At 41.0% G+C, this 17,406-nt stretch overlaps 1 protein-coding gene and 1 long non-coding RNA gene across 3 annotated transcripts in view; one reads left to right on the top strand and one right to left on the bottom strand.

Moving 5' to 3' along the window:
• Positions 1–17,406, bottom strand: part of LOC122665011 (protein transport protein SEC23-like) — a 113,840-nt gene that overhangs the window by 45,882 nt on the left and 50,552 nt on the right. For both annotated transcript variants that reach the window (XM_043861067.1, XM_043861066.1), the window contains exon 4: positions 9,698–9,840. In XM_043861067.1, the coding sequence (XP_043717002.1) occupies positions 9,698–9,840 (143 nt within the window). The remainder of the gene's footprint in view (positions 1–9,697; positions 9,841–17,406) is intronic.
• The window catches only part of LOC122665012, a 30,373-nt gene continuing 20,408 nt past the window's right edge, over positions 7,442–17,406 (top strand). The window contains exon 1 of the long non-coding RNA XR_006333414.1: positions 7,442–7,588. This is a non-coding gene — a long non-coding RNA (uncharacterized LOC122665012). The remainder of the gene's footprint in view (positions 7,589–17,406) is intronic.

Below are 17,406 nucleotides of genomic sequence, written 5' to 3'. Positions count from 1 at the left end.
ATCTAGGATCAACCCCACTCATGGTCCGCTGGAGCCGACGTGTATTGCCCTCCGACTGTAGGACAAATGCATGCCACGTCATAGTCTGGGAGAAGAAGCGAGTGTAATCATCTACAGTGGCCATGTAAACTGCATCATCAACATACTCAAGGTAACCTATCCTAGGAAATAAGTCACCAAACTGTGAAGAAGTACTAGTACCCACTAATCCACTATGATATGAGTCATATGATGAGCCTGACGGGTATGGGAGCATGTATGGGTATGGGTTGTACGGCTGTGGCTGGTGGGTTGGGTAGGAAAAGAAGTCATCCACAAAAGACGATCCTGAGCCACTATATCCCTGTGAGTGGGAGTCATACTCAAAACTGGGAATGGATGGAGAAGACATAGGTTGCTGCCCCCAAGGGTACAACCCAGACTGCCCTTCGCCATATGGATGTGAATAAGATGAACTATGCTCTGAAGCCTCCTCTGATTGTGCTGGAGATGGACTGCTGTCTACATGAAAAGATGGGGCACGGAAATGCCCACTCGATCTACTGTCTCTATTGCCAATACTCAGTCCACCAACAGAGCCAGATAGGGCATCAATGTCCATAAGCTCAGCCTGCCTACTAGTACTACCACCACGACCACAAGGACGGGACTTGTCACGCTGCTTTCTCTAGTAGGTCGAGGTGGACAAAGTGGGCCGTGTGGCCGGTGTGGGGGCACGGATTGCCTCTTGCTGCTCTTGCTGCTCTTGTACCACAAACGGGACTCGAGTTCCCTCATATGCACCATCACCATCACCATCATCATCACGTCCATCACTACCTTCATCATCACCTACATCATCACCATCACCATCTCCACCACCACCATCTGGTCCATCTCCACCACTAGAGGACATAGACCAATCTTCATCCGCCTCATCAACACCACCAGTAGGCTGAAACGGTATGGGTGACGCGTCCCGTGCGTGTACCTCACCCTCCTCTGTAGCCATGAAGTCATCCACATCAACTTCTATGTGTTCAGCTATCATGGGGTCAGGCCTACCTCCAGGCTGATCTAACACTGGCTCCCCTCTATCCCTCACCCAATCAACAATAGGATCTTCATCATCTGACTCCACCTGGAAAATGTCGGCGAGATCGATATTTTCCCTGATACCCTCTTGTCCCATGCGTATGTGTTGGTGTGTTGCATCTTCAACCTCAAATTATAATGCACATACACTAAGTCAGAGAGACGTTCAGAACCCAATCTATTTCTCCTCTTGGAGTAGATGAGAGAAAATGTACTCCAATTTCGTTCACAGCCCGATGTTGAACATGTCTGGGAGAGAACCTTGATTGCTATTTTTCTCAAATTATCTGCTGAACCCCCATACAACACCCACCATTCAGCTTCATTACAACAAAAGAGACATGTCACCTTCATTTCAAAAGAATAAGATATTGAATTGAGTAATGACTAATGAAGTAATGAGTACTGGCATCACCGCGTGTCCGGCCTTGCTCTGCAGCATCGGTTCCAAAACTTCCCAATACATCCCTAAAAGTCTTCAACTATAATCATTTGGAAAATATTTATAATTAGTAATGACTTATTACTATTTAGTATTGAATTGAGTAATTCCAAATGAATTATAACTTATAAGACTCACCTCATTGTTGCATATCGCCTGTAATTTACTATTCGGCTCCAACTTGGCAACTACTTCTTTGACTGCGTCAATAAGACTACTATTCAGCCCAAGCCTATGACTGTATTGGTACTTGGGGTTCAAATAATATGCTGAAATTGACATTACATATTGACTAGTTAGTACTTAGTAATATATCCTTCAAATTAACTTTAAAAGATATAAATTACATCATGTAATTGCATAAACACAAAGAGTGTATACTCACCAGCCTTATGCAGTGGATGCATAAGTTGATTTTCCCAACGGTCCTTGATGATTTTCAGAAAGTGTTTGCTGCCTCATGGATTTGCATTATAAACACTGTCATTCATCAACTCTATGGCAGCATATAGATGTGGCATATAGTCCTGGGACGGAGGGTCGCATGCGAAGTGGGGGCCGCCCGAGAGGCAAAAATGGTCGAGGAGATTCGTGCGTTGTCTTCTCAGAAGGCTACTTTGGAGGATGGAACCGCGGACTTATCCGACAGGGTCCGAACCCTTGAGGGCGAGCTTCATACCCTACGGGAGCAGCATGTTTCTGATCTTGCCCATGCCCATGAGCAAGCCGTGGCTGACTTCCGAGTATCCCGTGCCAGCTTGACATGTTCTATGCTTACAATGACGAGGTTTATACCATGGGTATAAACGACGCTGTAGGCTTTGTTCACGGGAGAACTCCCGATTACGACTTCAGAGAGTTTCAGAGCTATGTACCTCCTGCTGCCGTTGATGCCAACGAGGTAGTGGCCGATGATCCTTGTTCGGAGGAGGATGTTGAGGCGGTTTCATCTCCAGGCATAGTTCCCCTTCAGCCTTCTAGGGTTCCTTCTCCTTCTTCCCCTTCTGCCACTGCGGATGCTGACGAGACGATAGCTAATGTCCCTCGTCCGGAGGAGGGCGTCAAGGTAGCCCGGTACCCGAGCTTGGTTCTCCCTTGTCCGAAGGAGGGCGTTGATGTCACCACTGCCGCCCTTGCTCTTCCTGAACCTTGATTTTATTTCTTTGTGTAACAGAGTACTTTTTGGCGTGTGCTTGTAGTACCTTTCATAATTTCGATGTCTTATTATCTTTACCTTAGATCTTTGTGCATACAATTTTACCTTTATCTGTTGTCTCGAGGCCGATGGGCTTTAGTGGCATAGAGCCTCGTGGCCGATGGCCTTGGTTGGCATAGAGCCTCGTGGCCGATGGCCTTGGGTAGCATAAAGCCTCGTGGCCGATGGCCTTAGTTGGCATATAGCCTCGTGGCCGATGGCCTTGTTTGGCAAAAAGCCTCGTGGCCGATGGCCTTGGTTGGCGTAGAGCCTCGTGGCCGATGGCCTTGTTTGGCATAAAGCCTCGTGACCAATGGCCTTGTTAGCATATAGCCTTGTGGCTGATGGCCTTATTTAGCAAAGAACCTCATGGCCGATGGCTTTGGTTGGCATATAACCTCGTGGCTGATAGCCTTGTTTGGCATAGAGCCTCATAGCCGACAGCCTTGGTTGGCGTAGAGCCTCGTGGCCGATGGCCTTGGTTGGCGTAGAGCCTCGTTGCTAATGGCCTTGGTGCTTGTGCAAACTCGATCGGTGATGGAGAAGTGCTCGGCAACGGGGAAGTGAAGCTAAGAGCTTTCATTTCTTGTTAATCTTCAACTTGGAAAAACTTCAAAAAAATCCTACTTGAAAAAACTTCAAAAATTCTTTAAACATGTAAATAACTAACTACTTGTAGTTGATCCTTGTAGCTGATCCCTTACTGGTAGAACTTCTTTAGGCGTTCAAAGTTCCAGAGTCGGTCTATCTTCTTGCCCCCCGGAGTCTTCAAGCGATATGTCCCTAGTCGTATCTGCTTGGATATTATGTAGGGTCCTTCCCAATTTGCCGATAGCTTTCCTTCCTTCCTTGGTTGTGATGCCTGAGCTTTCCTTAGAACTAAGTCTCCCTGGTGGAACAGCCTTTCTTTGACTCTTGAATTATAATACTTGGCCATTCACTGCTGGTATGCCACGTTCCGGAGTAATGCTTTCTCATGAACCTCGTCCAAGAAATCCAAATTCGCTCGAAGTCCATCGTCATACGTTCGCTCGTTGAAGTGCAAGACTCTATGCGACTAAGGCAAGGACCTTGACCGGTGCTAGAGCTTCGGTTCCGTATGCTAGTCGGAATGGGCTCTCTGCGGTGGGTGTCCTTACCGTTGTTCGGTATGCCCATAGGACACTGGAAAGTTCCTCTACCCATCTCCCCTTCACTTCATCTAGTCTCCTCTTGATTCCCTCGAGCAATGTTTTGTTTATTACCTCGACCTGGCCATTGGCATGTGGGTAAGCTACGGAGAAGGATCGGAAGTCGATGTGGTATGTCTAACAGAAGGTCTTAAATATAGGATTGTTGAATTGCGTCCCATTATCCGTGACGAGAATTCTGGGTACCCTGAACCTGTAGATCACTTTGCCGCGAACAAATTTTTCCATCTCTTTCTCTGTTATCTTCACCAATGGCTCGGGTTTGACCCACCAGTATATCATGCATATACACTAAGAATTGTGAATATGTATAACCAGACAAGTGCGGCACTTTGAAGCCATTTTTGGTTTTGGGTGAAAAATGGTGGATTTGAGTTCAAATCTTTGCAAATGTAATAGTTAGTTGAACCTATTCTTCTTGAATCATAGCAAAAAAGAAAGAACTAAAATGCAAGATTTGAAGCAAAAGATCAAGTTTTTTGAAAAAAACCTACCTTTTCCCTTCAAAAGTTGAGTACGTCTTGTATTCCAATTATTCGAGTGCGATGTGGATCCAACCAGCCCAACATATTTTGAGGCACGACCCGAAGGGAGAAAAAGTTGAGATTTAGTTCATGATGCGGACCCATAGCAAGCGAACAAATCTCTTTGGGGGTTCAGGGGCGTAGTCCCCGAGAAAGATTTTGGGGGTTATAGTTCGTGTTTAGTGTAAAATGTGAAAAAGGCATGTGTATCGATACATTTAGAAACCCAAACAAATGGTGATATTGGTACGTATTGAGTGTATCGATCGTATCGTATTGCATCGACAAGTATCGGTCGATACACATCGAGACACTAGATACAATACATTTTTTTTTAAAAAGAGACGTATCGGTCAGTATCGTATTGATATCAACAGAAAACCGATACAATATGGACCAATACTTTAATCCATGGTTGGGGGTTTTACTATTTACCCCTAACTCCTTACAAATTACAATCTAATAACAAGAGGAAAAGAAAATAACATAAAAACCCAAACCCCACAACTTATGACCAGATTGCCCCTAATTCTAAACATAGTGAAACCATAGTACTAAATCTCGCGAAATCTCGGTCGAGGATTTCCAATATTTCGAAAATCTCGACCAAGGCGAAACGAAATGGTACCTCGAATCAAAAAAATACCAAATCTCGGTCGAGATTTCGATTATCTCGTGATATCTTGAGATATTGGTACATCTCGCGAGATATCGAGATTCTCTTTTCAAAACACCTAGTACAAAAGGCAGAAACTCGTTAGTCACCGTCGAAATTTCGACCGAGACTAACAAGGCTTCTCTTTTGTGGTTTGTTTCTTCTGTTTTTTTCATTCTTCAAACTCTCTTTGCTTATTTGTGTACCGACCTTCGAATCTACGCTGGAATCACTTGGAGAACACAAGATTCAAACTTCTTAAGTTGTTAACTTGTTATTGACTTAATGTACTTATGACTTAAGTTATGACTTATGAGTCATTCACTTTATGTTTCCAACTTCCAAGTCAATTTCCTTGTTTAAATTGCTTATTAATCATTAATTTATTATGTCCTCTAGAACTTAAAGTTTTAAACAATGTGTATGTATAATTAACTAAGTTATACAATAGGGTTCGACCGTACATTGCCAATCAATGGTCCAAAACAGCACTTTGGGTGACTATTTTTGCAATTTGAACATTTAAATGTGTTTATATAGCCTAAAATAGGGTTTCCATGAAGTTTAAGGCCTTAACTTGGCCTAAAACCCACCGAAATGACCTACCAAAACATACCAAAAAAAATTGCAAAATTTTGACCGAAATATCCGAATTTCGGATATTTTGGTCAGCCCAAAACACCAAAACGAAACGAGTTTTCGAACTCTGAGTGAAACATTTAATTTAGCTAGACCAGACCACTGCACATTACAGACCACCACTAATTTTGTTATGCACTCAAAGGAACATTTACCTAAAGCAGGCTTAAATTAAATATTCGCAACATATTCTATATTTATCCTTCAGCTCTTATCCATGTTCAACAAATCAGAAATTTGGTTAAATTATGAAACCATATTACTCTGCAAGGTACTTGATTGGATACTACTAAGCTTAATAAAATCTTTCCTGTAACTACGAAATACATATAATACTCTTGTTCAACTGGGTTCATTAACAAAAACATTACAAGTCTCTCGGTCCCACAACTAAAACAAAATAAGGAATAAAATGAAAGATGACAAAATAATTCTATCGTGATGTGTTTGTTTCAGTTTCCTGTTTTAGTTTTCTTTTCAGCTTATAACTATAGTTGTGTACTCTAAGTAGGATTCCTACTTAAGAGTCTACTTACAATAGCAAGTATCATAAAGATTGGGAGACCATGATAGCACACAGACTGAATCTATCGTGATTCAGCATATCTTCTCTTCCTCTTCCATCGTTCTCTTCACAATTGCAGCATTGCAAGTACTGGTTTCAGATCCTGGTTTCGCTACATGGTATCAAAGCTGTAACCAGTACTTATTATCTTATTGCTGATCTGTTCTGAGAGTCATACAAGGTTCTCTGATTTGTGGTGTACATAGTCACTTATGTGGTCCATTCCTATTTGTGAAACCCTAGCTGATAAGAGAAGAAGAAATAGGGTTTCAATGAAGACTTTATTTATATGAAGATCAAACCTGAATCGATTCCCATGCTGCTTCGGTTTTTGGTATCGATTTGCTGCTATGTGCTGATTTTTCGTATTGTTTGCAGCTTCAATTTTCTGTAAACAATTTACTGCTAGGGTTTGCTGCTTGATGCTGCTGTGTGCTATTGTTTGTTATGGTTCTTCGATCTGTAGTTGAATAAATTCCTGTTTGATTTTCTGCAACCATATACTAAATGTTTGCTAACGGCCACTATGGGCCTTTTGCTGCTTCGTTGTCGTTTTGCTGCTATGGTTCTGAAACCGACATCAGAACCCTTATTTCTTTGCGACATCATCGAGTGTCATCGAGAGGTTTTGAGTTATTGTGAGGAAGAAGACTTCTGCAATCTCGCCCCCCCCCCCCCACTTAGTATCGTGAGGAAGAAGAATTCCTTTTCATATTGCTTCAAGACAATAAGTATTAGATATTTTGCTTTATTACTTCTGATTTCTAATAAGTGCGTACGCATACCCAGTGCAATAGGATCCCGCCACTACGGGGTCTGGGAGGGTCATAATGTACGCAGCCGTACCCCTTCTTTCACAGAAAGTCTGTTTCCAGACTCGAACCCGTGAACACTTCGTCACAATGGAGCAACCTTACCATTGCACCAAGGCTCTTTCTGATTTCTAATATAACCCCTAAATATTACTTCTAATTCTGGTTTGTCCCTTATTTTAAGTTTATTCCAAATCTCGCCCCACTCAATAAATAAGAATCCCCTTGGTGTCCTTAGCCTTTATGGATCCTGAATGTTAAGGTATTTACAGAATTGCCCTTCCATTGTTAAAATGAGAGCCATTTATTTACGAGTTTGCCACCCTATTTGGTTCAGTTGGAATAAATTACAAAATCGTCATTCCTTCATTATAATTCAGTTTCAATTGCCATTTGTGGGCCCATAGCACCCAATTTAGGGTCTTGGACCCCTATATCACATCAGTTGGGGTTGCAATGTTTTGAAGATTGATACTTGCATGGAATGATGATGTTGTTGCTCTTAAGTGGATGTTGCACGTTGTTTGTATTATATTGGGTGTTGGTTCTTTCCTTGTGAAGCCATTATTTTGCTGATGTTATTATTGGAGATTATTTGCTCAAATTCGTTTAAATCTAGCCTATCTGGGATCTTATTTGTGGCTGTTCTTGATTATGGGATTGATGTGATGCTCATCCTTCGTGATGCTGGTTACTACTACCATATGATGATGGAATATTCCTTATTGCATCCTCTGCATTATTTGTCCACATGTAATGCGAAACGTGAGGGGGAGATTGAAGTTTTTATCTACTCAATTGGAGGTTATTATCTACTCATGTCATCAGCAAAGTGTCATCTACTTATTTGAAGATCATTATCATCTGCTCGTGTTCTCAGCAACAATTTTATCTTAAGATAGTTATTAGTGGTACTCAGCAACAAAATTCCTACTTGCTCCCCAATAACCTTGTGTCGCTACTTGTGGTCCCCAACAACCTTATGCCGAGTTATTGGGTCTCCAGCAACCTGATGCTGCTACTTGGTCCCTAACAACCTAATGCTGTTGCTTGGTTCCCAGCAACCTTATGTTGCTACTTGGTTCCCAGCAACCTTATATTGTTACTTGGCTCACAGCGGCCTATATTGCACTTTTATCTATCTTCTTTGTGATGATTACTACTTACTACCTGCCTTCCTTGAGCTTAGTAAATGTTATCTGGACATTAACAATGTCCATAGTCTTGGTCTCAGCCATGACACATAACCAGAATGGTAACACATAATCTATAACAACCATGGTTTGGAAAAAACCACGAAAAAATGGATTCTAGGCAGAAAAGATAATCAAGAGCGGTTCGAGATCACAAAACAGGGCTGGAATACATAACCAGTAATAGGGAATGTTTCACCAACATAAACAGATACCAGAGTACCAACCAGGGAGAGAATCGATTTGTCAGGGTTTTGGTGAAGCAGCAAAATCAAAGTGAGATGTAGAGTAGAGCCTTCAACACTGTAATAGAATCAAGCTCCAGCAGCAACCAAGAGCACACAATCCATAAACTTCAGAGAAGAACCACCAAAACCAGCAGTCCATGAAGTTCAATGTTATCAGGGGTTTTCTGGAAAATCAATATTAAGGTATGAGCCTGAAATCGATGGAACCTTCAATTCAGCGGCAATACACAACCATATAATCAGGTATGGGACACTCCATTAATGAGAGTAGTGTTCATTTCATATTAGATGCAGCAATAGGGCAATAGGTGGCTGCACACCATGTCACCACCGGGTGAAAACCGAAAAGAACTCAGAAGAGAATGATGTGAAGAAAATCTCAGATCTGATTACAGTAGCTCTGATACCATGTTACAATACCAAGACCCTGTAATCAGATAAGAGAATGAAGAGAAAGAAGAGAGGAAAGAGAAGAGAAGACAAGCTTCCCAAGAAGGGGGGGAAGACCTGCAGGTAGTGTTGAATACTTAGCCGCAGACTCTCCCTCATATATTAATAATAAAATATCAGAAGACAAAAGAAATAAAGTACAAGGACTAAACTACCCTTGTGCCCACGATCTACACTAAACCAGATTATAAAACCCCAGAATAATAAGAAAGAAGAAAATACCACTAAAACTCAACACAGACAATTAGGGTAATTCAATTCACTAGTTGGTCTGCTCTCGTCTTCCCCCTATTCTTCTCTCCTTTCTTCTTCTTCCCTCATTTCTTCTCTTCTCTTGCTCATGCCCTAAATACAGATTAGTCCTTTTCTAACTCTGTTACAATTAATATTGCTGCTTACTTTTCTCCTGATGATCTCTAAAAGAGTTCTTTACAATGAAACAGAGAGATTAAGAAAGAAAATTTCACTCAGAAAGTAAAGGTAATCACTATGCAGACAGCAAACAGATCGATCAGGATCACAATTTTGTGTCAAGGTGAGAGACTATATTACAGGACAAAAGAAGATAAGCTCTTCAAAGCTTATATTTAAGGACATTCTCAGGATGTTTGAGGACACTAAACTTGGAAAGAACATTCAAGTTTGTAGAAAAAAAATAACTATCAGACTACTTCCTCATACAGAAAGTAAAGAGCTCACATAGGCCTTACTTGAATGAGAGGCTCAGATCATAGTCACTTGACTGGAAAATACGTTTCAGAGAATCCTTGAAAACAGAATGCCCAAAACTTTCTGCAAGCACAACAAGGCCCCCAGTTCTTTCAACTGCAACTTTAAGTTCAGCCACGCCCACCTGCAATATTTGAAATAAAAAAAGGGTGCTAAGTTCAATTTTGGCATGTGGAACAAGTTTTCCTACCAAGATTTATTAAACAAACAATCAAAACAAGCTACTTTTTGTAGAAATAGATCTTGAAGGAAAACTGCATCGTATTTTTATTATATAATAACAACCTTCATTGGAAATGATCAAATGGAAGTACAACGCCCTTAACGTGGCAAGGGCAAGCCACCCACAACAATAACAAAGAAAGAACGAAAAAGTAAAAAATCTATGAATGTAGAATCCCAATCGAAAATCAAATATGAAAAAAGCCCAAAACACATCTCATTCTACCGAGCCGTTGCTTGGCCTATAGATCCATCATGTCATTGATCCAATTGCTTTGGCAAGAATGGCATGACAGGCTTGGAAGGCAAAGCCCAAACATTCCAGTCAAAAATTGTAAACTATTTTTCTTTATTGGGTTTTACCGAAATTATTTTTTCAGGGACTTAACTGTAATTTCTAAATTCAGGAGGTTTATTGCAAAATCTGTCTTTTTACTATATTTAGTTGTCTTTTAAAAGTGGGGCCAAGTTTTGGCTGAGAGTCAAGTTAGGGAGTATTTTATTATTGTTAGAAGTCTTGTTTTAATCTTTTGTGCATTAAACTTGTGAGGAAGAATATCTTGACTATACTTCTATTTTCATTTTTTTTTTTTTTTTTTTTACTTAAAGCTTGTAAACTGTTAGAAGACCAGAAACCTGCAAATAAACAAAGGCAAGAGAAAAGAGAGCGACAGAGATAGAGAGAGAGGAGAAAAGAGTAGACAACCAATATCATGGGAGGCTGCCTTCGGCTAGAATTATTAACTATTGCCGCAAGTCCCTCATTATATATATATATATATTTAAGTCAAAATATACAGGGGGAAAATAATACCCCTGTACTTACCGCAGCCTTACAAAGTAACGAATAAAAACATGAAAGACTAGAAGACCTAAATAGACCAAATTACCCCTAAAATCTCAACACTCCCCCTCAAGTTGGAGCATATACATCACCCATGCTCAGCTTGTTACAACTTACAACAAGTGCAAAAGCTAGGAGCAAACAAAGACTTAGTAAACATGTCAGCCAACTAGTCTTTAGAAGAAACGAAAGGAGTCCCAATAAGTTCTTTAAAACAGCATCCTAAACCATAGTATTAAATATCATTTCGGAAGGCCATTTCGGCCAGACTGAAATTTCCGAGATACCGAAATTTCACCGAAATACTGTATTTTTTCTATGAGTTTTGCTTGGCCATTTCTGGGTGTAAAATGCTGAAATACTGAAATGAAAACAGTACATTTTTTACACCGAAATTTTCTAAATATTGCATGCTTTCATTTTGACATTGCATCTCGTTTCGGCCTGGCCAAAATATCCGAAGATTTTGAATTATGCCCGACCAAAGTGACAATCCACTTCAATATGCTTGGTCCGCTCAATCTACAAAAACTCGTGAAATTTCAGTCAAGATCTCGAGAATTTCGTGTATCTCGACCTGTCCAAAACGAAATGCCACTTAAATACGAAAAAATACAATGTTACGATCGAAATTTCGATCATCTCGCGATATTTCGAGCCAATGTACCATCTCGCGAGATATCGAGCCTTAATTACAAAAATTCCCTTCTATTTACACATTGTCTCGTGAGCTCTCGGTCGAGGTAATTTTTTAGTTTTTGGTGCAATTTGCTCATTTTTCACTCATTCTATGCCGGAAGCACTTGGAGAACACAGGATTGAATACGGGTCGCCAGAGTTGGGGAAGAGAGACCAGTACTTTCCTCGCTAATAACTCCAACAATGGTTACCTTCAACATGTTGATGATGCAATTTACAGGGCAACTGTGGATGACTATACTCGTTTCTTCTCCCAGACTATGACGTGGTATTCATATGTCCTACAGTAAGAGAACAATGCATGTCGGCTCCATCGGACTATAAGTGGGGTCAATCCTGGACAGCCGAGTAATTATTATTAGAATATTTGTAAGCATTTGAGTCACTTGATGACTATTTGACTTGTATTGGGAATTTGGGATATTGATATTATCTTGTTAAGTTGTTACTGACTTATGGTACTTAATATTATGACTTAAGTTGTGACTTATGAGTCAATGAGTCATTCACTTCATGTTTCCAAGTGAATTTACTAGTTTAAATTGTTTATTAATTATTAACTTATTATGTCCTCTAGTACTTAAAGTCTTGAACAATATGTGTAATTAACTAAGTTTTATGTTAGGATTCGACCGTATATGTCAATGGTGCAAATCCAAAACACCACTTTGGGTGACTATTTTTGTAATTTGAACATTTACATGTGTTTATATAGCCTAAAATAGGGTTTCCATGAAGTTTCAGGCCTAAACTTGGCCTTAAACCCACCGAAATGACCTATCGAAACCATGCAGAAAAATGCAATATTTCAGCCGAAATATCCGAAATTGGATATCTCGATCAGCCCAAAATACCAAAACGAAACGAGTTTTCGAACCTTGGGTCCGCTAATGATAGACCGGATTGCTGGCAATATGGCAGCTTGGTTGTCACAATCATAGTTCGAAATTTCGTCTTGCCTCGCCATTTCAAGCTGGTCGAGATTTCCAAAATTTCGGTGAAATATAGTATATTTTCTGCCATATTTCGGCACTCCATCTCGATGGGTTTTTGGCCATATTAAGGCCTAATACCATAGTTGTCACGGCGGTTAGGCGACCCAAGGCGTTGGAGAAGGTAAAAAATCAAAGCGACACCAAGTAGGCGAACAAGGTGTCTAAGGTGCCCGCCTAGGCAACCAAGGCGCCCAAGTCGCCCAAAGCGCCTAGACGCCAAGACGTTGCCTTAACAACTATGCCGGATACTTCATGTACACCCTTATTTAAGATAAATAAACACATTTAAACCTTTATATTGCAAAAAAAATGAACTCAAAGTGGTGTTTTGGGTTTGCACCCTTGATTAACAATATACTGATGACTATTTATACATCAGGGTCCGACCGTATACTGTCAATCAAGGGTGCAAACCCAAAACAACACTTTGAGTTCATTTTTTTGCAATATGAAGGTTTAAATGTGTTTATTTAGCTTAAATAAGGGTGTGCATGATGTATTAGGTCTTAATATGGCCAAAAACCCACCGAGATGGAGTGCCGAAATATGGCCAAAAAAAATACCATATTTCGCCGAAATTTTGGAACTCGGAAATCTCGACCAGCCTGAAATGGCGAGACAAGACGAAATTTCGAAGTATGGTCACAATGCATCCTCATAAGAGTAGGCACAGAAAAAACCCATCTCAAGGAGAATAACGGAACCACATTAATTCGGCTGTAGTATGAGCCATAGCTCTGTATTTCGCCTCTGCACTAAATCTGGCAAGGATGGTTTGTTTCTTACTACGTCACGTAACTAGGTTACCTCCAACAAAAGTGCAGTATCTTGTAGTAGAACGACGATCACTGGCTGATCCCAACCTAATCAGCGTCAGAGAAAGCAACTAACTCTATATGCTAATATGGTCAACAAATAAGCCCTTTACTAGGGGCACCCTTCAAATAGCAAAGGATACGAACAACTGCATCCCAATGAGCCTTTTGAGGAGACTGCAATGTAAGAACTGTTAGAACCATAGGGGTATTTTGGACCCTCTTTTTGTTTCTTTTATTTTTCTGTTATGTGGGACTAAAGCCCACATTGCTTATTTGTATTTTTGTCCTCTATTCCCAAGGATATAAATAAAGAGCTTGGGGTGATCATTAATCATCCAAACCTTACTCTAATTCTAAATCTGTTAACATGGTATCAGAGCAGGTTTTGAATTAGGGTCCTCTACCTTCTATTTTCAGCTCCTTCTTTCTCTTCTCTTTCTCTATCTCGATCTCCTCTTCTCTTCTCTCTTTTCTTCTTTTGTTTTCTATTCTTCAATAGGGCAGCACTGATGAGGTGATCCATAGATCCAGCTGCTGCCCTTTCTCACCTCCTTCCATGGTTAAATAATTTTTTTCGATATCAACAACACCTTGGCTGTGATATTTGAAGCTTCACCTATTTGATTGATTCCACCTCAACTGTAAGGAACCAATCTCCCTTATTGAAGATCAAGAACTGCAGCAGGTTCCTTTGTTGAGTTTTTTCAATCTCAGATCTGCCTTGAAAACCTCTTAGATCGATTTCTCCAAAAACAGAAAAAACCCTGACAAATATCGATCTAGGGGCTGCTGTCCTCTGTTGGGGCTGAATGGCTGATATTTGGAGGGCTGCTCTGTCTCTTCTAGACCCACACTCGAGCCAAGTTTCAGCTCAATCCAGTGTTTTTTTGCAGCTTTCTCTCCCTACATCGATCTCAACAAAATCAGGGTTTTTTTCAAAACCCTGAAAAAATCGATCGCAGGGTTTTGAGCCTCTGTTGGTGCTGATTTTTTTAAGGCTGGTTCTCCACGTATAAAGACATATCTGCCTCCAATTTGAGCCTCAACAATTCAGTTTTTGGGCCTATTCTTCCCTATATCGGTTTCAGCCTAACATGGTTTTTTTCAAAACCCTGAAAAAATCGATCTAGGGGCTACACTTGTCTGCTGCTGCTGATTTTTGGAGACGCATCTTGTGACATTGGAAGGGGATTCTCCACCAATTTTCGGCCTTTAATTTGAAGGATTGCTTATGTTTCTTGTCACCACAACCCTCGTTTGCGGTTTTTTTTTTTTCTTACTGTATTATGGGTGACTCTGATGTCTCTACTGGCACCTCTACTGCTGATGGGATTAGTAGGGATGACAATCGTGATCTCCTCCCTAATCCTATCAAACTGGATGGGAGCAATTATTTGATCTGGCCCCGTTCAGCTTACTTTGCTATTGTTGGCCATGGACTTACTAGCCATATTGATGGTACTATTACCATGCCGATTGCTCCTAGCACTCTCTTGACCATATGGCTCTCCAACAATGGTACACTTATGTCCTATTTGATTGGCTCAATGTAATCTGACCTTGCCAATAGTTTTCTTCTCCTCGATACAGCCCATCAGATTTGGTCTACTTGCAAGGACACATATGGCCAACTTGGTAATGATGCACAGGTGTATGAACTTCGGAAGAAGTCTAATAATACTACTCAGGGGGAGTTATCTGTCTCCAAATAGTATGCTACTTTGCGCAGTCTCTGGAAGCAAGGGGACCATTTTTCTTATTACCATCCCACTACAGCTGTTCATATCACTACATATAAGAAGCATCTAGACAAAACCAAGGGGTATGATTTTTTGGCTGGTTTGAACATGGAGTATGACCAGATTAGTGTTCAAGTATTGGGTCATTCCCCTTTTCCCATACTTGAACAATCATATGCTTTGGTCTCCTCTGAAGAGAACCGTCGGGCTGCTATTCTTTATCCTCCTGTTACTGATAGATCAGCCCTCCAGTCTGCTGCCGAAGCTACCCCTGCACTTGTCGGACATGTTTCTCTTGGTGATTCTACTATAGGGACTGTTACTTGTGAGCATTGTCACAAGCCTTACCACACCAAGGAGAAGTGCTGGAAGCTTCACAGGAAACCAGCTAACTTTAAGGCTAAACAGGCTGCCAAGAAGAAGCCAAAAAATAAGGCAAACCACTTTGAACCTATTCCTACAGCCCCGGCTATTGACACTGGTCTATCCCAGGTTGATCTACAGGCTTTCCTACGACTGATAAGGTCTTCCACTGCTGCTGCCTCTACTACATCAGCTCCTGCCACCTCTTCTGCTCCTTCAGGTTCACACTTTGCCCGATCAGGTATTCCCTTTGGTGGCCATTGTGCTTCTGTAGCTTCCCATCCTTGGATCATCGATTCTAGGGCTACGGATCACATGACCGGTTCCTCTAGCCTGTTCCATCGGCATTCACCCACTTCTGGAAAAGACAAGGTTAAAGTGGTTGATGGTTCCCTTTCCTCCATATCTGGAAAAGGAATCATCAACTGCACTTCCTCCCTTACTTTGTTTTCGATTTTGCATACTAATTTTACTACTAACCTTCTTTCCATTAGTAGTCTTACTCGTGATCTTAACTGTAAAGAGACTTTTTTTTCCTTCCCATTGTGTGTTTCAGGATCTGACCTCTAGGATGACGATTGGATTGGGTAAAGTGCATGGTGGCTTGTACCTGCTTGATGATGGTCGTCTCACTCCACCCCTGTTACCATCTCCACATCAGAACTCCTTAGTCTTTTCTGAAATTTACCAGTGGCACTTTAGATTAGGTCATCCTCCATTAGGAATATTAGCATCTTTATTTCCTACTTTAGTCAAACCATGTGTTAAGACCGATTTTTTTTTAGGCTTGTGTTTTGGCCAAACAGACACGTTCTACTTATTCTATTTCCAATAAAAGGAGTTCTTCACTTTTTCACTTGGTGCATTCTAATGTTTGGGGCCCTAGTCGTAAAGCTTCCCTTTCTGGTCAGCGTTGGTTTGTTTCTTTTATTGATTGCCATTCTAGGCATACATGGGTTTATCTTATGCACACAAAGAGTAAAATTTTTTCCTGTTTTCAACATTTCCATAAAATGATCTAAACTCAGTTCCAGGCTAATCTCAAGGTTTTGAGTACTTGATAATGGCACCAAGTATAAGGAAAACCAATTTCAGAAGTATTTGGCTGATAATGGGATTATTCACCAGACTAGTTGTGTCGATACCCCAGCCCAAAATGGTGTAGCTGAAAGGAAGAACCGACATTTGTTGGAAGTGACTAGAACGTTGATGTTTTCGCGCCATATTCCCTCCCAATATTGGGAGGATGCTATCCTCACTGCAACCTATCTCATTAATCGGTTGCCTTCTCGTGTTCTTGACTCCCGCAGTCCAGCCAAACTTTTACATGGGAATTCCACCTTTGTGGTTCCTCCCAAGGTGTTTAATTGTGTGTGCTATGCCAGAGACCCAAAATCTCACGGTAAACTTGACCCTCATGGGTTGTGGTGTGTTTTCTTGGGTTACTATCCAACCTAGAAAGGTTATAAGTGTTACCATCCCCCTTCCCGTCGTACTCTAGTCAGTATGGATGTCGTTTTTTATGAAAGTCTTTCCTACTATCCATCCCCACATCTTCAGGGGGAGAATTTTGGATCTAGTGAAGATGTGTTTGTGTTTCCTCCCCTTGAGGCTCCTCCTCTCCCGTCTACTTTGGAGCCTATTTTGGCTACTGCCCAGCCTCCTTTGGTTGCTGCCCCTTTTTCCGCAGGGATCCCTTTCAAGGGGAGCATGTAGAAAATAATGATAGTCATATTCTTAGTCTAGGGAAGTTAACTCCAACCCAGAACACCATCAATGAATTTCAGAAGAGAATTGAAACTCAAATGTTATCACCTATCAAAAAAGATGCTCCAAAAGAGGGCAGCATCAATCCACTATGGCACCAATACCTATCCAATTGTTGGCTCAAAATCCAGATCCTCATCCTCCTCCTCCTGATGAGACTTCTCCTTCCGAACTACCTATTGCTCATCACAAAGGTACTAGGACTTGCACCTTGCATCCCATTTCTCGCTTTGTTTCTTATAG

This window comes from Telopea speciosissima, chromosome 6 (genome assembly GCF_018873765.1).
Source record: "Telopea speciosissima isolate NSW1024214 ecotype Mountain lineage chromosome 6, Tspe_v1, whole genome shotgun sequence".
NCBI lineage: Eukaryota > Viridiplantae > Streptophyta > Magnoliopsida > Proteales > Proteaceae > Telopea > Telopea speciosissima.
This window is presented reverse-complemented; position numbering and strand designations above follow the sequence as displayed.